Source organism: Zingiber officinale, chromosome 7B (genome assembly GCF_018446385.1).
Source record: "Zingiber officinale cultivar Zhangliang chromosome 7B, Zo_v1.1, whole genome shotgun sequence".
Taxonomy (NCBI): Eukaryota; Viridiplantae; Streptophyta; class Magnoliopsida; order Zingiberales; family Zingiberaceae; genus Zingiber; species Zingiber officinale.
The window spans coordinates 22466908-22489920 of NC_055999.1; the positions used below are offsets into that span (position 1 = coordinate 22466908).

General features: G+C 37.1%; 1 protein-coding gene across 2 annotated transcripts; it reads right to left on the minus strand.

Moving 5' to 3' along the window:
• Positions 1-11495: 11495 nt before the first annotated feature.
• Positions 11496-22499, minus strand: LOC122005525 (indole-3-acetaldehyde oxidase-like). Of its 2 annotated transcripts, none has more exons than XM_042560581.1 (10): positions 22115-22499; positions 17330-18970; positions 16298-16557; positions 15919-16128; positions 14582-14800; positions 12923-13888; positions 12618-12710; positions 12430-12528; positions 12154-12343; positions 11496-11908 (listed from the first exon to the last, which is right to left on the minus strand). In XM_042560581.1, exons 1-10 carry the CDS (start codon positions 22248-22250, stop codon positions 11694-11696), a joined length of 4029 nt encoding a protein of 1342 aa, XP_042416515.1. In that variant the 5' UTR covers positions 22251-22499; the 3' UTR covers positions 11496-11693. The 2 variants fall into 2 exon arrangements, with proteins under 2 accessions (XP_042416515.1, XP_042416516.1); XM_042560582.1 differs by lacking the exon at positions 22115-22499 and adding an exon at positions 19614-19729.
• Positions 22500-23013: the final 514 nt, after the last annotated feature.

The window sequence follows — 23013 nt, forward strand, 5'->3', positions numbered from 1 at the left end:
ATCCAGACCCTAGATCAAGATTAGCACCTTCGGATCAGATTTTGGGCAGACTTTCACCGTTGATTTAGCTCCAAATAAATCTCAGCCGTTGGTTCAAATCTGAGATATGTTTAAAACAGAGAAGCTACAGTGCCCAGCTTCTTCGTCGATCCCCTTCACGCAGCTCAGTTCCAGCGAGCGTCTTCCAGCGGATTTCGACCACCTTTCCTTCTCCTTTCAATCTCCCGAGCTTCAATCTCGGTGGAGAGCTTCTCGGCGGCATCATCCCGATCTTCTAGAGCCAATGGAGGGTGTTCTCTCCGGTGGAATTTGGCTCGCGGCATCTCCCTGTTTCACCTTTGATTTGGAGGTGGTCCTCCAAATCCAAGCTCCGATTCCCATCAGCAACATTCGGAGGTGGTCTTCCGGTGTTCCTGAGCTTCACTCGATGTTAATTCGCGTTCCACAGCTTTCCATCAGATCCAGAGACAGATTTTCAGATTTCGGCCATTCTTGGGGTTTTGGGATGTTCTTAGCTCGCCGGGGGTGGTCCATCGGCGTTCTTGAGCAATCCTGGAACTGATACGCTGTAGAGAGTCTCCACTGAGGTCCAGAGTTGGGTGGTCTCGACTTTAGCACTCTTGTGTGACGGCTTGAGTGTGAAGTTGGTGAGATTGGTTGTGAGTTGGATTGGTTAGGATTTATTTTAGTTTCTTATAGTTTTTTTACAGCTTAGAACAGATTCCTTTTAATGTTCGTTATATTTTTATGCAAGTAGTTAGCATTTCTTTCCTTGTTGAAGCTTAGTTTAAGTTTTATTTGTGCTTGGTTAATTGTTTAGTGTTTAAGTGCTAAATTAGGTTTACATCTTGCTTTAGATCAGATTTATTTGAATCTCGTAATTTCATCCTTAGTTTGATGTGTGTTGATGGATTTATCACAACGTAGTGTGACAATGCGTAATGATTTGTTCATTGGCACATAGTTATGTTTCACTCTTGCTTTAGATTAATTTCTTAATTGCTGTGTTTTTCCTCTGTTAGATTTAGATTTAAAGCTTAAACCCCCAACTCTATTTTTATATCGAAAACCCCAAAAAATAGGAATAAAAGACACTCCTAAATTACATTCTACCGTTTGTTCCTCGGATCGATCCTGGGCTCGTTACTACAACATTATCATTTAGTTAAGGGGTTCAGTGAAATATACATTTTATTAATTTGATTAGCGGATGTGACAGATTCGTTGCTTACCAAGGGACAGTAAGAACTTTTTTTTTTTTACGGTGATAAGGCCAATGGTGGGCTGCCTTTGGACGACGACGCCCCTCTGGTCGTAGCTGTTGGGATTTTCGGGCCGCAAAAACCGCTTTTTACGTTGCGGAAACCCCGAAATTCTCATGCCACGGATCCATAAGAAGATTAAAAATTTGTAAAACTTCGAGTATGAGTTTTCTAACCCTAGATCTACTTTAGATCTTTAAGATAAGAGGTTACCCTTGATGCGAAACCCTTCGCGTAATCCCGCTCGTCCAAGGTTCGTCGGATCTCGAGAGTATCAAAGTAGATACTCCTCTATGTGTATCCACACAAGCAAGAGAAGAAACCTTAGAGTGTGCTAGCACTCATGCAAGGTCTCGGCAATGGAGAGGAGAGGGAGAGAAGAAACCTTGAGAGGAAGAAGAAATGAATTCACTTGAATGAAAACAACTCATTCCACACTAAAAGTGGCCGGCCACTTCATGAGGTTTGTAACCTCCATGGGATATCAAGAGTCAAGTCTCTTGATCTCCTCCATGAGGTGACATTTGGTCAAGTCAAACTTGATCAAATGAAGAAGCCTTGATGATGTGCCATTGGTCAAGTCAAAGTCAAGTCAAAACTTGACTCTTCATCTTCCTACTTAAGTCAAGTCAAACTTGACCACTTCTCTCCCTTGGTTGATCTAATCTAACCATTGGTTCAAGTCAATTTTAATTTAATGAATCTCTATTCATTGAAATAAATTAATTAAATGAGTCTAAGTTTAAATTACACTCACTTAACACATGAACCAAATTGAGTCTAACTCAATTAGCTCAATTTGGATTACTCTTAATCAAATTTGGTTCATCACATGAACCTAATCCTTTAAGTTCATCAAATGAACCTAATCTCCATCTAATTTCCCTTTGTGTGTGACCCTATAGGTTCTTGTAATGTTGGCAATGCTCCTAAACCCATTTAGAAGCATAAGTAATGAGCGGTATCTAGCAACACATCATTACTACCCAAGTTACAAGAATGTTGAGATCCAACATCACCTTGTGACTACTAATTGTGACTCCTCACAATATATGACAAGTGTCCTTCTATCCTTGACATCTAGATTGATCAATGTGAGGCATAGACGGTGTCATCCTCTAATCAATCTAAATCTTGAATCCCAAGTAGACTCACTCAATCAAATGAGCTCAATATCTCTTATTGGCTCATTTGGGCATGGCCATGCACTTAGTGATCTCACTCTATCAAGAATATCGATGTCACTCCCGTCATATAGGAGGGATAGATCTCATCTACATCACTCACATCCCTCCGCATAATTTGTTACATGCCCAGTAATCGCTTTATAGTCCACCCAGTTACGGGTGATGTTTGACGAAGCCAAAGTACGTAACTCCTTATGTAGGGAACCATAGTGACTTCAGGTCCAAGGACTAGTAGTAATACTAATAGCCACATGAGAAAGTATATGACACTCATATAACGATCCATGATACTTTCTCATGGCGGGTCATTCAGTATACATTCTCCAATGCATACCCATGTGTCAACTTGATATCTCCATATCCATGACTTGTGAGATCAAGTCATCGAGTTGACCTACATGCTAGTCTCGTCGCATTAACATTGTCCCTGAATGTTAATACTTGACTAGGAATGATTAAGAGTAGTGTTCCCTATATCATCTCACTATCGATTCAACCAATCGATTGATATAGGTAAGAACTTTCTACTCAAGGACGTTATTATACTTAGTTATTTGGCACCAATACAAGTAAGTATAATAACCAAAAACAAATGCATTTATTTATATACAAGAATATGATACAATGAGTCTATACAACAATCATCAAATGATTGGCTCTAGGGCTCTAACTAACAATCTCCCACTAGCACTAGTGTCAATCAGTGTAGGCTCTAAGACCTAATGACATAGTGTGACCATCATGCTTTCTCTGTGCCAAATCCTTGGTCAATGGATCTTCGATGTTAGCTCCTGTGGGTACTCTGCAAATCTTCACATCTCCTCTCTCGATAATCTCTCGAATGAGATGGAAGCGCCGTAGTATGTTTTTGGTCCGCTGGTGTGAGCGAGGTTCCTTAGCCTGCGCAATTGCTCCATTGTTGTCACAATAGAGCTCAATAGGGTCAGCGATGCTAGGAACCACCCCAAGTTCAGTGATGAACTTGCGGATCTAAACTACCTCCTTCGCTGCTTCTGATGCAGCAATATACTCGACCTCTGTTGTAGAATCAGCGACTGTGTCCTTCTTCGAACTCTTCCAGCTCACAGCACCACCATTTATGCAAAACACGAACCCTGACTGCGATCGATAATCATCCTGATCGATCTGGAAGCTGGCATCACTGTAACCCTTTACAGCTAGCTCGTCATCGCCTCCATATATCAAGAAATATTCTTTAGTCCTTCTTAAGTACTTAAGAATATTCTTGACCGCTATCCAGTGACTTTCACTTGGATCTGACCGGTATCTGCTTGTCATGCTCAAAGCATACGAGACATCAGGACGAGTACATAGCATGGCGTACATGATAGATCCTATGGCTGAGGCATAAGGGATCTGATCCATACGGTCTCTCTCCTCTCTAGAAGAGGGACCATGAGTCTTCGAAAGACTCACACCATGTGACATCAGCAGAAATCCCTTCTTGGAGTTCTGCATGACAAACCGAATGAGTACCTTATCAATATACGTACTCTGACTTAGGCCAAGCAACCTCTTAGATCTATCTCTATAGATCTGTATGCCTAGAATGCGAGATGCTTCACCTAAGTCCTTTATTGAGAAACAAGTCCCTAGCCAACTCTTGACAGACTGCAGCAAAGGGATGTCTTTCCCAATGAGTAGTATGTCATCCACATACAATATAAGGAAGACAACTGTGCTCCTAACAACCTTCTTGTAGACACAAGGTTTATCTTCATTCTTAATGAAACTAAACTGTTTGATTGCATCATCGAATCGAAGATTCCAGCTCCGAGAAGCTTGCTTTAGTCCATAAATGGACCTATGCAGCTTGCATACTCTGCTAGTATGCTGTGGATCTACAAAACCCTCAGGTTGTGTCATGTACACATCCTCGAGCAGGTTTCCATTTAGAAACGTGATTTTGACATCCATCTACCAGATCTCATAATCGTGGTACGCTGTAATAGCAAGTATGATCCGAATGGATTTAAACATCGCTACTGGAGAAAAGGTTTCATCATAGTCAATACCATGAATTTGCTTGAAACCTTTAGCTACCAAGCGACCCTTATAAATAAGTCCATCCATGTCAGTCTTTCTCTTAAAGACCCACTTACACCCAATGGGTTTGACCCCTTCAGGTGGATCAACCAAAGTCCATACTTGGTTAGTGTACATGGATTCCATCTCGGATCTCATGGCCTCTAGCCATTCTTCAGAATCTGGACTCATCACAGCTTCCTGATAGGAGGTAGGCTCATCCTCAATGAGCACAACGTCATCATGGTCAGACAAGAGAAATGAGTATCTCTCAGCTGACGACATACCCTATCAGATCTGCGAAGAGGTAGGTCTACTTGAACTGGTTGTGGTTCCTCAACTCCTTGTGGAACAACATCATCCACAACACTTTGTGGTTCCAGTTCAACTTCCATCGAGGCTTCTGTGCTATGGTCTACAGCTTGAAGTTCTTCAAGATCGAACGTACTCCTACTAGTCTTTCTAGAAACAAAATCCCTTTCTAGAAATACCACAGTCTTTGCCACAACTATCTTGTGTTGACTGGGAATGTAGAAGTAATATCCCTTCGTTTCCTTGGGATATCCAATAAAATAGCACTTATCGGATTTGGGTCCCAATTTGTCCGAGACTTGACGTCGAACGTAAGCCTCATAACCCCAAATCCTGATAAAAGACACCTGGGCATCTCTCTCAGTCCATATCCTATATGGTGTCTTTATTACATCCTTAGATGGAACTCGGTTGAGAATGAAGGCTGCTATGTCTAGAGCATAGCCCCAAAGATACATAGGAAGATTTGTGTGACTCATCATAGATCGTACCATATCTAATAAAGTACGATTCCTCCTTTCAGATACACCATTCTACTGTGGTGTTCTAGGAGGAGTGAGTTGAGATAGAATCCCACACTCAGCAAGATAGTCACGAAACTCATGGCTAAGGTATTCACCACCTCGATCTGATCGAAGTATCTTAATACTCTTGCCAAGCTGATTTTGTACTTCATTCTTGAATTCTTTGAACTTTTCAAAGGATTCAGACTTATGTGTCATCAGGTACACATAACCATATCTACTGAAGTCATCAGTAAATGTAATGAAGTACCTATAACCACCTCTAGCAGCGACATTGAAAGGGCCACATACATCACTATGTATAAGACCTAACAAGTCAGTCGCTCTCTCACTGTATCTACTAAAGGGAGTTTTGGTCATCTTGCCTAGAAGGCATGACTCGCATGTCTCATATGATTCAAAATCAAATGAGTCCAGCAAACCATCCTTATGGAGCTAGGATAAGCGTTTGTCATTTATATGACCTAAGTGACAGTGCTAGATATAGGTTTGGTTCATGTCATTTGACTTGAACCTCTTGGTACTTATGTTATAGATAGGCTTTTCAAGGTCTAGAATGTAGAGTCCGTTCATCAGAGGTGCACTACAATAGAACATATCATTTAAATAAACTGAACAACATGTTCTTTATTATAAATGAAAAACCTTTCTTGTCTAAACAAGAAACTGAAATTATGTTCTTAGTCAAGGCAGGCACATAACAACATTCATCTAATTCTAGTACAAGCCCAGAGGGTAGAGATAGATAATAAGTTCCTACAGCAACAGCAGCAACCCGTGCTCCATTACCTACTCGTAGATCTATCTCGCCCTTCGTCAATGCTCTGCTATTTCTCAGCGCTTGTACATTAGTACAAATGTGAGAAGCACATCCGATATCTAATACCTACAATGAAGAAATAGAGAGGTTGACTTCTATAACATGTATACCTGAAGTAGAAATCTTATTTCTCTTCTTCTTAAGATCTTCCAGGTATCCTGTGCAGTTCCTCTTCCAGTGCCCTGCTTGTCCTTGATACAATTGACGAAGATGTTCAACCATATCATAAGCATCCATCAACTCGTGTTACTTCTGAAGCTCAGAGTTCATGGTTGCAAGCATGAGACAAGACACATCTAATGCGTCATCTTGATGCTTCTTGTAAGCATCTCGGTCTGCTGGCATGGCAGTGGTAGGAGGTGCCTTCGGAATGGGCTGCTCCAGAACGTACAGTTTTCTTTCTTGAGTGAGAACTATTCTCAGATTTCTGTACTAGTCCAGGAAATTAGCTCCGTTGAGCTTGTCCTTCTCAAGGATGGAACGTAGGGAGAAAGAGTTCGTATTTGACGTCATGGTAATCTACAACAGAAAAATGTAGAAAATAAATAAAGATCATATTCTAGTAATCATTTAATTAGGCCTTTTAATTAAATGATGCTCCCACTGAATTCTATAATTCATGTGGGACAAGATCCACATCATACTATGTCCTGAGTTAGCTTTGGCTAAAACGTCCAACACTTAGTATGATCGGTAGGTAACTAATTACCAATTACATCTCTATGCAACTCTTGTTTATAGGATCAAGATCCGCATTTATATTAAAACTCGAGTTAGCTTTGGCTAATACGCCCAAGAGTTAATATAAACATGATTTTGTCCTATCTACCAACAATTAGAAAATGCCTATAGTTAAACTCGATCCAATTAAGTTAACTAGTTACTCAATCTAATTGAGTTGTACTCACCCATGCGTTGATAGGCGGGACCAAGATTGTCCCTCCGCATCCTACCAAGATAGTATGCGTTGCTCTGCTTTGGCAGATTCAACAACAACATGTGATCGAGGTAGTGATGGATATCACGGCATGGTAGGCATTTCGAGTTGACGCGATTGAGATCTAATCTAATCGACGATGCGTATCATATACTCGATTTAGATCTAATCTAATCATGAGGGTGCATCATGTACGCAATTTAGATCTAATCTAATCGTTAAGGCGCTAATTAATTATTATTCTAGCATGCATTAACTATACACACACAAGCAATTAATTAAATATTTTTGTGATTAGTCATGGCCCTACTACGATCTTCTCAAGCCAATGAGAAGATCGGATGGTCAACCTAAGGTCAACAGCTTCTCAAGCTCCTTCCTTGACCACCTTGTGTTGCTCGCGCCCTCCTCGTAACTCCGTCTCGAGTGGATCTTCCACCGCTCCGATTTGTACATTACAAAGATGAAACTCGAGTTACATTCGAGTCTAAACTATTTATAACAGGAATATAAAAATAGGAAAGGCACGACGCGCAAGTCGCGTATCATATACAACACGCACATCACAGAAAATGGCACGCAGGTCATAATATGAATTACAACACAAATTTCCAATCTAATTGGGTCTTTTGGGCCATGACCATCACAAAATAATACATAATTCTAAATTATGTAATTTCTATAAATTTCTGTAATTTTTCTTACAATTTTTATGAGTAAAAATTCTCGGTGGTCCCGTTTAGCGATTTTCGGGCGCAATCGCGGAATGAATCCCTTTGCGGGGTCAGGAGCAGCACCCCTACCCGCGATATAACCATCGCGAGTGTTCCTTAGCGATCCTACAGCGTCTTAGCCCACTGTCCCAAAACGATTTGGGGCAAAACCTTGCCGTTTCGGAAATATTTTCTCGGTAGTCAAAGCCTACAAGTGTCTAAACACTTGTGCTTCGCTTCTACAAGAAAAATACCCATAAAAACACCAAAAATCATAAATTCACAGAAAGTTACAGATCTGTAATTTTCATAAAAATACAAATTAACACTCATACTCGCTTCGCACGTGGCTCTGATAACACTATTGGGATTTTCGGGCTGCAAAAATTACTTTTTGCGTTACGGAAACTCCGAAATTCCCATGCCACGGATCCATGCGAAGATTAAAAATTCGTAAAACTTCAAGTATGAGTTTTCTAACCCTAGATCTACTTTAGATCTACAAAATAAGAGGTTACCCTTGATGCGAAACCCTTCGCGTAATCCCGCTCGTCCAAGGTTCGCCGGATCTCGAGAGTATCAAAGTAGATACTCCTCTATATGTATCCACACAAGCAAGAGATGGAGAAGAAACCTTAGAGTGTGCTAGCACTCATGCAAGGTCTCGGCAATGGAGAGGAGAGAGAGAGAAGAAACCTTGAGAGGAAGAAGAAGAAATGAATTCACTTGAATGAAAACAACTCATTCCACACTAAAAGTGGTCGGCCACTTCATGAGGTTTTGTAACCTCCATGGGATATCAAGAGTCAAGTCTCTTGATCTCCTCCATGAGGTGTCATTTGGTTAAGTCAAACTTGACCAAATGAAGAAGCCTTGATGATGTGGCATTGGTCAAGTCAAAGTCAAGTCAAAACTTGACTCTTCATCTTCCTACTTAAGTCAAGTCAAACTTGACCACTTCTCTCCCTTGGTTGATCTAATTTAACCATTGGTTCAAGTCAATTTTAATTTAATGAATATTTATTCATTGAATTAAATTAATTAAATGAGTCTAAGTCTAAATTAGACTCACTTAACACATGAACCAAATTGAGTCCAACTCAATTAGCTCAATTTGGATTACTCTTAATCTAATTTGGTTCATCAAATGAACCTAATCTCCATCTAATTGCCCTTTGTGTGTGACCCTATAGGTTCTTGTAACGTTGGCAATGCTCTTAAACCCATTTAGAAGCATAAGTAATGAGCGGTATCTAGCAACACATCATTACTACCCAAGTTACAAGAATGTTGAGATCCAACATCACCTTGTGACTACTAATTGTGACTCCTCACAATATATGACAAGTGTCCTTCTATCCTTGACATCTAGATTGATCAATGTGAGGCATAGACGGTGTCATCCTCTAATCAATCTAAATCTTGAATCCCAAGTAGACTCACTCAATCAAATGAGCTCAATATCTCATATTGACTCATTTGGGCATGGTCATGCACTTAGTGATCTCACTCTATCAAGAATATCGATGTCACTCCCGTCATATAAGAGGGATAGATCTCATCTGCATCACTCACATCCCTCCGCATAATTTGTTACATACCCAGTAATCGCTTTTATAGTCCACCTAGTTACGGGTGACGTTTGACGAAGCCAAAGTACGTAACTCCTTATGTAGGGAACCATGGTGACTTCAGGTCCAAGGACTAGTAGTCATACTAATAGCCACATGAGAAAGTATATGACACTCATATAACGATCCATGATACTTTCTCATGGTGAGTCATTCAGTATACATTCTCCAATACATACTCATGTGTCAACTTGATATCTCCATATCCATGACTTGTGAGATCAAGTTATCGAGTTGACCTACATGCTAGTCTCGTCGCATTAACATTGTCCCTAAATGCTAATACTTGACTAGGAATGATTAAGAGTAGTGTTCCCTATATCATCTCACTATCGATTCAACCAATCGATTGATATAGGTAAGAACCTTCTACTCAAGGACGTTATTATATTTAGTTATTTGGCACCAATACAAGTAAGTATAATAACAAAAAACAAATGCCTTTATTTATATACAAGAATATGATACAACGAGTCCATACAACAATCATCAATTGATTGGCTCTAGGGCTCTAACTAACAGCAGCAACAGGTGAATAGTAGAAAAGACGCGACAGCGGCGAATCCTGTTGGCGTCAATGGTAAAGAAAGGAGAAGAACGCTAAGGTTTTTTTTTTTGAACCGTGAGAAAAGAAAACATGGAAGAGAGGAGAAAAAGAAAGAAGAAAAAATAAAAAAAGATTGCTGTTAAGATTATCGCTCTGATACCATATTGATGATAGAATTCACACATATTATTAATGATAACATATGATATATATAAATACCATTACAAGTGAAAATAGGAAAATACATAAATTAGGAAAATAATAAGTATTTCCTAATAATAATTATTCTCTAATAATTAGAAAACAAATAACTATTTTCTAATAATAATTATTCCTTAATAATTAGAAAATAAATAACTATTTACTTACAATAATTATTTTCTAATACAATTAATCCTCTGATCATAGTTACCACATGGGCATGCTCTTAATTAGTCCTAACGAGTTATTGAGTCTCAGATAGGTCTGTCCCATATGTATCAGAATTCAGATCCGCTAACTTGGGAGCAGAGTCATATGACTCATATTTATATTGCCTTTTTTTTACTATAAATCTAAAAACATAAATTGTGACATGGCCTTGACATCAAAGATTTATTTATTGAAATGATGCACTTTTTTATACAAAATTTTCATTTTTGGTAAAAACTAAAATGACATTTATTTTTTCATTAAAAAAAGATCAAAATTATTCTAGCATTGATTAAAATTATTTTAATATTTTTAAAACTATTATAATATTAATTAAAATTACTATAACATTCAAATTATTTTATATTATATTAATTTTAATTAAACAGCTAAAATAAATAATAATTTTCATTAAAATAATAATAACAGTATTAAGCCAATCAAAGTAAAAAAGAATATTTTAGAAAGAAAATTTAAAATTAGACACTTTATAAATTGTTTTCTGTATAAAATGCACTTTTAAAGAACAGTTTCGGACTAAACCAATAAGGATAAAGAACAACCTAAACGTTCAAATCTACACTTGGTTGGTGCTGGATTTCACCAACTTGACTTTGATCTGAATTGCCCGGATCGATGATGGGGCATCAGTTTCGGGCTTGAACCAGCAGAGATGCCATCCTTGTGAGCTCTTGTACTAGAAAACCAGTTTGAGATAACCATTTTTATGCAAGTTAATGGGAAAAAATAAAGTTATTGAAACCAAGCATCTCATGCATCAGTTTGTCGTTTAAATCTGTTTGGAACAGAATGTAATCAGGATAAAGAAATTCGAGAAAACAACAACAGGAGGCCTCAATTCCGAGAGGATGTGACTACTACTTGACCAAGGAGGAGTACTTAGTTCTTCGGGTGTTGAGCCTCGTGGTGGGACTATAACTGCCGGGATTGTAACGATTATTATAATTGTTTGAATTCATATTTACTTTACACGAAATTTTGATGTGAGAATTGAAATTAATTCTCAATTTGTCCTGTCTAGTATGTTTTTTCTCAAAAGCAATGATTTCGACAAAATTATGGAGAAAAAAAATGGTAATGAACCTGCTAAAAAGGATTTGAACATCCATAATGTTCATCAATCTATTTCAGTGCACAAGACGAGCAACAAGTTACTAACACATCATTTCTTAGTTAAATATCACATGCCAAATAAACTGTACCAGGAAAATCATCTCCTCTTGCATACCATTTCATATTTAAATATGCATTCATTCATTCATTTATTGGCACAAACGCTATCTTATACTTCTCCATGAGCTTCCAAGTATTTCTCCACGGTGTCTAGGCCACAGAGCTCTTTTACCAGTGGCATGATTGCAGGAGGATCAAACTGGAATGAAGAAACAGAGCTATCGTTAGGGTCAGTTGAGGAGAAATCAGCCCGGGCAGCTCGTATTGCTTTCCGTATGGCGGAGTGAACTGAAGCAGCTAGAAGCAAAGGTGGTTCCCCAGAAGCTGCGTGCAAGAAATTAAACTTATCAGCTACTTGAAGCTTTAAAATTAGAAAGCTAATGGCAGGAAAGAGAAAAGGTGCATTAGGATTTAATTTGATAAGGTCTGTTAACAAGGAGCGATTACATTCTAAGCATCTTGGAGTTAAGACATCTTGTTTTATCTACTTGCTTCAGTAATTGTTTTGTTTTAGCATGAAGGCCAATCACTTCTGGACAATTTCTAAAATAGCTGAAGCATATGCATACCCTTCGAGGAGAGGACTCGGTCCTTGTGATGCCCACTGTTCATTACTCTAATATTAAAATTCTTTGGGATGGTGTCGATAGAAGGGATCTTGTATGTCCAAGTACCATCAGAAATCACCAATCCATCTGAGTTTTCCTCGAGTTTCTCATCCACAAAAAATCCAATTCCTTGAACAAAAGATCCTTCAATCTGCAGAAACACTCAAATATAAGTATCAACATGATTTAGGATCCTAGAATTAATTAAAATCAATAGGACAAAAGAAAAAAGAAAACCTGTCCTAGATCCACAGCAGGACTCAAGCTCTGTCCACAGTCATATGTAAGGTCTGCTCTCAATATGGTAGTAGCTCCAGTGAGAACATCAATTTCAACCTAGAATGCACACAATTTCCGAAATCAAGAAAACAGACAAGCAATGAGATTACAAGTCAATCATATGGATGATCTACAAAGGAGGATACCTCACTTATAGCAGCCCCATAATTAAGATATGTTGAAGTATTGTCAGCAACCCAAAATGTACTCGCCGACAAGTTCACATATTGCAAATTTGCCTGTATATACAAGGTAACTAGTTAATAATGGATGAAACCAAGTAATTGCTTTGATTTCCAAAGTATGAGAATGTCGAGGAAATCGCTAAAAGTGAACGCATTAGCTATCCTGTCCTACACTTGCATAAGCAAGTAACACATAGAAACTACAGAAATAAGCTTAAGTTCTTGCAAATAAATAAACACAGTTGCTTAATGACGTAATTACACACCTGGGTAATGAGGGTGTCCCATGAAATTGATCCCATTTGTTCTTCTAATCTTTGCTTAAGAGGCTTTAATCTGCTTACTAGAATAGAGCATGCTAGACGAACTGCTTCGCAACTTGCTTCAGATTTGCTGCTTCCAGCAGTTGGACCGCCCTGAACCAAACTCAGAGTATCTGCTTGAATGATTCTAACTCTATCCAAAAGATCTTTTCTCCCTTCATCCCATAGCTGTTCGAGACCAAATGCTGTCATTTGCTTCACCTTTGTCCACAGTCCCTGGCCTATTTCAATTCCTCCAACTTCAACAACAATTGAACCATCGTTTAGAATAGAAACTTTCCCCGGTGTTGGATTTGGTTGAACATCGTATACAATTGGTACCCAGGAAATCCCTCGTTTTCTCCATTTGTTGCAATTATTGAAATGCAATACCATTTCAAGACGATTGAAGTAGCTTGCAGATGTAAACAACTCATCAACTATAGCAGGTAAAGTATATTCCGGAGCTTCTCCACTGATGCTTCCATAAAACAACTTAAGGCTTTCATATGTATGCATATTTCTTTTTTTCACAACATCAACATCCAAGGACAGGAAAGATGCTACGCGCTCAATAATAGCTTCGGCAATGTAGGATCCCTGAAGATACCCAGGTGCTCGCATCGATGATTTACTTGTAAGATTCGTCTTGCATACTTTAATATCAAAAGCGAGAGCACCCCAGTTGTATTTTTCTAAACAAGTTATAACGGGACCTGGAATAAGTGGACTACAATCCTCTGATATGCCTGCATTTATCAATATATTCAAGTACAAGGCCGTAATCTTCCCATCGGATTTAAAACCCACAGAATAGGTTATTTTCATTGGATGCCTTCCTCCTACCATTACCATATCTGTGTTACGATCAAGGTACATCTTTATTGGACGTTGCAGTTTAAAGGCTGTGAGAGCACATGCTGTTGCAATCTGTGAGCATCAGGGAAAAACCAAAGTCTTAGAGTTTATTAGCTAAATCATAAACATTCCAAAGCCAGAGAGAGAAAGAGAATGGCACTATTTTAATTATTGTTTTGCCCAAAATGTAGCAAAATGGTATGATTGAACGACTTTGAGATTTGAGATATTTTGACTGGACGTAGAATGAGCTAAAAATATAAATTACATCTATTAATAGGAAAACCCAGAAGCAACTGCAATAGGGGAAGAATTCTACAAAAAATTTGACATGATTTACCAAGACAATGTAAACTAATTTTTTTATTGACCATAATTTCATTACATAATGCCAAGGATTTGACCTTGCTCTTTCCATATTTTTTTTATTTCATCAAAGAATTACATAACACTGCTTTGTTTCAATAATAGAGAAAGTTAACAAAGGAACTGGTTAAGAAATCCAAACATAGATAGCAAAAGTAAATATTAAGAACATCATGAAACAAGATCCTACCGTTAATTTTTTCTAAAGGATCTCCTATAATGATGCTAGTTTATATGCTATGCAAAAGAGTTTCTGTAATCTGTATTCTATGCTTATTATACACTTCTTTATTTTAAAAAATAATAATACCAATGATTGTTTTGTTTGATCATATCTATCACCCAATGATATCCTTATGAAATAAAGTTCAAAGAAATATGTTAAGTTCAGATTCTCACAGGACTTGATCGAAAGGCTTTCCCACCAAAACCTCCTCCAACTCTTCTTGTAATCACACGGACATTATGTTGTGGTATTCCAAGGCATCTTGCAATAACAAACTGGGTACCCTCAGGGTATTGATTAGAACTGTAAACCACTATACAATTATCTTCATCAGGTATGGCAAAGGCTGCTTGTGTTTCCATATAAAAGTAATGCTCAGATTCAAGTTTAACCTGCATATATATCAATGACATAATAAACTACCAATTCACTAAAGAAAGTTACTTGGACATTAGATAACAAGTTCATAACACTAGTAAACATGAATCATATAGTAAATTGAAGGGCCTTCATTGGATTGCAAACATTGAGGGGGAAAAAAATCATGCATACATGAAGCAAGAAGATTTCCAACCCATCCTATGTAGCAAAGGTCATTTAGTATTTATCTATTATCTAATTTATAGCATGGTCCTAGCATTCAGCCCCTGGACCCAATGAAAATAAATAAATAAATCTGGCAAGGTAAAGGAGATCAAGAAATGCATCCTCTCTTTCAAGATGAAACTGGGTCTATCTAGTGTCATGCTCATCTGTGATACCCGAAAAAAACTATCAAAGATTAACATGTCAATTTTCTTCAATGTGATAACAAGGTGATGACATTTCTAAAATCTCATGATACACACTACATCTTTGATTTAATGCAGTGCTTTGAAAGTCAGTAAATGGGTTTATACAATCTCATGATGCTTATTTGGTATGGCTTAGTTTCATGTAAGTTTTACATGTAAACAAACAATTTGAGAATAAAAAAAATCATCTCCTTGATGTTGATAGTCATTATTTGTCTAACTTAATAGTAGGTTATAGTAATCAACTTTGGAATAATTAAAGGATTTCTTTCTATGTTAGATTTACTTACAATTTTTTCTACTTTTATTGTGCATACATTTTGGGAACAATTCTATGATTATATTGTTGGTTCCTATGATTTTTCTATTAAAGTTGTGTTGTTTCAAGCTTTATATTATCCTATCAATCTTTTTATCACTCATCGAACTCCTTAGCATTGTTATCTCGCATCAGGAGATGGAAATAGCTCAATCATCATTTTTGACACCCCTTGTATCATCTCGATAGATTGTCAAAAGGGCATGTCTTAGCCATATAGTGTAACATGGAACAAGATTTAGAACTATAAAAATATACGATACCAAAACATAATAATGTGGAACTAAAGTATTATCTCCAAGAAGAATATAATCAATTAGCCATAAAAAAGTACCAAGATGAAGATAACAAAGTGATTATCATTTATCTTAATGAAATCAATAAAGAGAGCTCACACCTCAGCTGAGAGAATCTTGTGATCAGCTTCATCCATTCCTTTGGCCAGATCTCCTACTTTTGCAGGATACAGAGATGGAGGGATATCAAAGAAACTTGACCTTCTGACAGCATCTTCAACAGAGAGAATTGGAGGTTCCAAGCCTTCAGTGGAATAATGTACAACTGCTTGTTTTGCAGCCATGTTGGCATATCTCTGTGTTTCTGCAACCTAAAATAGTCAAATAATCAGATTTCAAAGGGAATTATGATCACTGCAAATCTAGAAGGTCATATGAAATGATTTTATTTTAATAATCATAACTAACTCCTCCAGGATTAAATATTCATTACCAAAATAGATAGCATGCAAACCAGAGAGAGGAACAAAGGGAGTATACCACAATTCCAAGACATTGACCAGAATATTCAGTCAAAGAATCAGCAAATAATGGTTCGTCTCCAAATGTATAGCCAGATCCGACATTTTTGCCTCCTTCTGGGATATCATTGATGCTAATATAAGCAACGACCTTACGAGATACCAGAGAAGAGTTGAATGTAATGCCCTTTATATGAGCAAAAGGTCTGGTGCTATAAATAAATGCACCATAAAGGCAATCTTTTGAAGAAGGAATGTCATCAACATACAGTGCTTCACCTGGTTTGATCATAAGATTATTAATAGAACAAAATGGTCATAGCAAAATAACCTATGGTCTTAAGAAGAAAAATCTAGCATCTGGAGAACTTCTGTCAAAAGTGGGTTGGCTAAGTGATCAATGAACTAGCACACACTTTTCAAAAAAAAAAAAAGGAAAGTGAAAGCAAGTCCATATTACATTACATGGAAAAACAAATAAAAAAAATATTATAACTTCCAACATCACTTAATCAAAGGCACTTGTGTGTGTCGAATACTTGGTTTTATTCTTTCCACATAACTAACAACACTAAGTGATATTAACCTTTTGTAGAGTTCAATGGATTAATAAATTTCATGTACCGTTCATAGAGTTCAATGGCTTGATAAATTGCATGTGTTCAATGGCCTAATAAACAGCATGTAGCCACACACTATACTATTATTTAACCAACAAGAAGCCATTCTAATCTGAAAAAGATACTATTAGATATTGAACTCTATTGACAACCTTTAATCAAAGCCTTCAATTATGATGCATTTCGTATTAAATGAATTGTAGGTCATTCACGTCTTATATGAGATGCATTCTTTACCGAACCATTTACCCTTTAATATAGATATAACCTATATGATATATTTTGTACTGGCCGGAGTCATCCTCTCTATATATAAAATGTATCTTTTATCGAGTGAATTGTAGGTCATCCTCCCTCTATATGATATATATTAATTTTCAATAAAATAAGATCGATGTAATTATTAAAAGAAATAATCAAAAAGCGCATACCAGAGGCTTGAATTTCAGCTGCAACTTTTTTGATAGGTTTGCCAACAGGAAAGTATTCTGTGCTAAACTCAACTAATTGCTTTGAAGACAATATGACACCCGGAATGTGAAAATTATTCTTCTCAACCTGAGCCAAGTCTTTTGCTAGTGGTTGAAAAAACTTGAATAGAAAAGCAACAGCCAAACTTGTTCTGTATCTTGGATGAGACGTGCCTTCTTTAGGTATGATAATCTCCTTCAGTAATTTAATGGCTTCAATTAGCACAGAGACCGTGAGAATTTTACCAACCAAAAAATTTTCAACTTTCCTAGCTCTGATGGCATGTTCAGTGCCATAAGCACCAAAAGCCAAGTGTAGTTTCAGTAAAACAATATCCCCAGAGGACTTATCAGAAGCAACATGAGCCAAGAAAGCAGAATTTAGATAAGACACGGCATTCCCAAGAGGACGTGGAGCTGCTCTGTATGTTTCAAATATAATATTGTATTTGCTAGTTCCAGATGATGAGATACTTGCTGAACTCCAATAAGGAATATGTATGCTTATAAGTATGGTTCTATCATCATATGGAGGCCCCTCCAAAAATTCCTCAAGTGAAAGAATTAGCCTTTCTGAAGCCATCTGAAGACAAACAGTTGATCCAGCAGCAAGCAGTATTGTAGCAATATCTGAAGGAAACTGGTATCTTTGAGCCATAATTAGATTCCCACCCAAGCTAGCCATATTTCTAACAAATGGTGTAGCCACTTTATCCATATGTTCAGCAATTTTACCAAAGACCAATTCTCCATCTGAATTTAGTACATTTCCATCCCTTTCTTTCAACACTTCAATAGCTTTAGATATTGTCACAGCGGCTCCAAATGTAAACCCTTTGTTATTCCTTTCAATGATCGAGAGTTCTGGTATTCCTGTTAGACTAATATACTTATCATATAGGTTAATTTCCTTGTAAACACCAGACATTGTGTTACCCACAACCATTTTAACATGACTTTCAATGAATTCACTGGAATTCAGAAGTTCATAAAGCTCCTCAAAGCTAGCAGGTCGATACCAGTGGCATTCTGGTGCACCATTATCCTTGAAACTCTTCAAGGTATTCATGGAAGAATTGATCTCACACTTCAAGAATTCAGGAAAAGTGCAGACTTTGTGTTGATTGTAAGGAGGTAATCTTTCCACATTTGCATCTTCTGGCTTTTCCCAAAATATATTAAAACCCAAATCCTCCAAATCAACATCGGCTGCAAAGCTCTTGCAGACATCTGCAATTGGCCTAAATCCAGTACATCGACAAAGATTGCCAGAAATAGCCTTCTCAGCCTCATATTTTTTGATCTTTGAGAACCCTCTGGGAGGCTCAGGCCTATTGGTATTGTCTGCATTGTTAAGGGCAGAAAAGAGTGACATGCACATTCCAGGAGTGCAAAAGCCACATTGGGATGCATGGAATCCTGCGAATCTTTGATGAATTGAATGGAAACCATCCTTGCTATTTCCAAGCCCCTCAGTGGTAGTAACAGAGCATAAATTTATGTTGCAAAGTAAGGTAAGGCATGAACTAACACTGGATCCATTCACTTGGCCACTAACTGGATCATATTTAGAAAGAAAAACAACACAAGCACCGCATCCACCTAATCCATGTAGACAAAATTTATATTAAACAAGGGATTTGTTAAATCTGAGTTTCATAGAAAAAAATAAAGATATTATCTGACAAACATGTAATCAATTGATCACAATAAACATATCACACATAGAAGCAAACATAGACTAGGGGTTGATGCATTTCTCATTTGCATGTCTGGAAGAATGCTAATAATGGCACTTGTGCAGGTTTTAATTATATTTTACTATTCTATTATTTCACATTAGTATATTAATGACAACATATGATCTTTAAAACTTAGATATTTTTCACAAATAATTCAATAATTATTCAAATCATAATATTAGATGAGAATCCTAAACATAATGCATTGTGTAACTATGGTGACAACTAAGTGAAAGTTTCATCACACCTAAAATGTTTTCATAAACGAAGCATAGTAGTTCAAACAAAATCCTTTTAGGATGAACAGATACACCCCACCAGTCGGATGAAGGCGAATTGGAGCTCAAGATCCTTACAAAAGTTTTGCAATCAAGTACTTAATTACTTCAAACAGCTATCGTTCAACATCAAAACAAGTAAAAAAGAAATGATTGTATATCAAAATTAATACTTGGAACATCCAAATAATGGGAAGTAGAAACCAGGAGCCGAAAAAATTGCACCTTTTCCAAATAGAAACGCCGATGAAAAAAACAAAGAAAAATGAATTTCGATTTCCGAACCCCTTTTTCTTATTTAGAGAATGGAATGTCACTTTTTCTTAACCTAAAACTAAAGTAAAGAAGTGATAAGACTGAAGACCGAACTAATCCTTTATTATTTTATCTGTGGTCGTACATGACTGAGGTAATATTGTACGGTTTAAAAGAAAATTGATTTACTACGACCCAAGCACCTTAACTATTTTTCTTTAAATTATAAATTATATTAAGAGAGATAAATTATAGGCTCAATTTATAATCGATTATTAAATAATTAAAAAATAAGAATTTTTTTTTTTTTGAGAGCATGTGTCTGTAATTGATTTATACTCTATTGTTATAAATTTATCATCCTCTAATAAACTAGACACTCTGTGTGCAATGACATAGCTAGGATTTTCAATCAAAAGGGGTGGATTCAAGCTAACTAGGACTGAGGGCAAACTGAAGCGAGACCTCGCTACTAGGCTGTTTGCAAGGCGAGACCTCGCTGCGAGACTACAACCAAGGCGAGACCTCTCTTCGAGGACGCCACCAAGTCATCACTAAGAGGAGAGGGAAGGAGAGAGGATCGAGCATATTGACGAGATGTGTGCTCGTGCAAAAGATCGAAGAGGAGAGGAGTGTGTCAGAGATTAGAGAGAAGGTTGATCGGAGAGAATCGGAAAGGAAGATTTTAGAGCTCCAAGAAGGAAAAATTAGGAATGATACCCTAATTATAAAGTCAATTAGTAAAATCATTGATGACGGAATTTAATTTCCATCACTAAAAAATTAAATTTCATTGTTAATTATGAGTTTTCTGTTAATTATACGATGAATCTATTAATGTAATAAATGATGTAATTTAATTGATCAACTTTTGAATGGTCGTCAATGAAAATGATCACTTTCATATAATAAATTAAACATTTATCTATAAATACTAACATACTTATTTAGCAAACAAAAATATCAATAACTAAAAATTTAACACTATGCATTTTTCCAACATTTAAATCCTCAATCGAAAAAAACTAAGTAAGAAAACATCATCTCAATCAAACAACGTTTGATGTGGAGCATTAGTGAATCGATGATGGTAGGTAACAAACGATAGTGACATTGGCAACAATAGTGTGCGGTGACAACGAAGTGTGGGGGACGATTTTGATGGCAGAAAGAGATGTTTGGCTGGTGGTTTACTGAGGAAAGAGAAAAAAAAGGTCTACCTCGAGAAAGAGATGTTCGGCTGGTGGCTTTTAATTGCACTTTTTATGAAAAAAAACCCAAACAATTTTAAAATTTATAATTAAGTTCTTTTAATTTTTTTCCCTAGCGTATTTTTTTTTTTAAAATTCTGGGGGTGTGGTCGCACTCCTGGTTTCAATGTAGCTATGCCTCTATCTATGGGAATATATTGTGAGGGACATTTAGCGTTTAGGTTGAGTATATTAAAGAACTTTGTTGATAAAATTTAATAAACATATATATTAATGATTAATGTTGATTTTCGTGGATGATCATGAGTAACTCTCACTGAGTCTGAGCGCCTTAAGTGGTCAAAATTCGCTCAGGGTGTCAAGTTAGATTCCGGACACCCAGACTGAGTGAGAGTCATGGAACGATCACTTTTATATATATATATATATATATAATATGTGTGATCATATAAAACTATGTACATTGTTTTTACACAAAAACAAGGCTTAATTCATATATAGTATATGAATACCAGAAGAGAAACATGTAAAAAAAACATCTGGCAGACAAGAAACCTAAAGTAAGCAAAGTAAGCATATAGGAAAAAGCAAACACTAGTCTCTCTCTAGAAACACCAAATGAGAAAGTTTTACCAACCATTAAGCATGTTTTACATGCGACTAGATTTAGTTCATTAGATTTGACCCGTAATCGACCCTCTAGGTTAAGAGTCGAAGTAAGCATTGAAACATCTTACAGTAAAAAGGAAAAAAAAAAAACACTCGGTTTTATCATATATAGCAAAATATGATAATCCTCACTCAAGCACCAAAAGCAGTGTCACGTTTAACGGTTTAAGGCTACCAGACTTGTAGCCCGAGGCCGATAGCATTCAAAAAGGGATTTACTGCAAGAGAAAGAAAATACGGAAGAAAAAGAGGAAGTAGTTCGAGATGATAGCGTCACATCGATGCTCGTAGCCCACTGCCCAGGGTCAACCCAAGTAGATTACTCAGGTTGACTCCTCTATTGTCTAAGACTGCTTCATATAATTTAGAAGGGAGTTAAATTATGGAGGCTCCATCCAATACAGTGACCTTAATTTGTACGAGTCAAATGACCCATGATACATTTTGCACATATTAAAAATCGATCCCATATCAGTCCATAGAGGCGACCACTCGGCTTTATCGAAATATAGCTCGAAAAATAGAAAGATTTACGAACCATTCAGCATGCCTTACACGCATGGAACCTAAGAATAGAAATAGAAGGCATACCCTCTCCGCATCCGAGCTTAGGACCCGTAAACCGGGAGCGAGTCCTCAAGAACTCCAATAAGGTGGTGGAAGGATCCACCTCGGTGACCTCGAACCGCTCCCCGTTGACGGCGAACACCAGCTTTCCCGCTGCCATCTGAGGAGCTGGATGTAGGCTGCCCTTTATCGACGTCTCGCTTTACTAGATATATATAGTAAGAGCATGAGCCTTTCGGCACGATCGTCCCCGTGGTAGATGAACTGCTGTGTCGATCGATTTCTGAGACGGAGACGTTACCTCGCTCTTAATTAGAACCGACTTAAAATTGAAGTTCCCCGCGTTTCTCTTTCGGTGAAGGGTAAGTTTAGCAAAAATTTCATTTTGCCCCCCGTTAATTACTTTGTCTAAAATGCTCTAAATTTTGAGTTTCATTCTTTTATCTATAAATTGAAGCAGTTCGAATTAGAGATGATAGAATTTGACACGGCATAATCTAATCCGTAATTTTATAAATTTAATTTGATCGTACCATAAGCTAGTTTGATCCATCAATGAATAATTAAAATAAATTAATGAGATGTATATAAATCAACTAATCTTTAGTTTTATATTATACTTTTTTTTAATAATTGAGTAGACCAACGAACGAAGCTATGAAGGGTATAATAATATGGAAACCACCTTAATCCCTCAATTATATTCGGATAATCAACAAAGTCAGGAGTGGATAATATGGAAGATTATCTTGATCCGCGCCTCAGAAAACTAGTAAAGTTCGATCTGGTAACTCAATCCTGATCGGGCGATCAAGAGAAATAACTAGATCCTAGCCGATTGCCGAATGATCGAGAGAGATTGAACGTCGAATGACCGAGTGGTCGAGTGCCGAATGGTCGAGTGGCTGAGCACTGAGTGATTG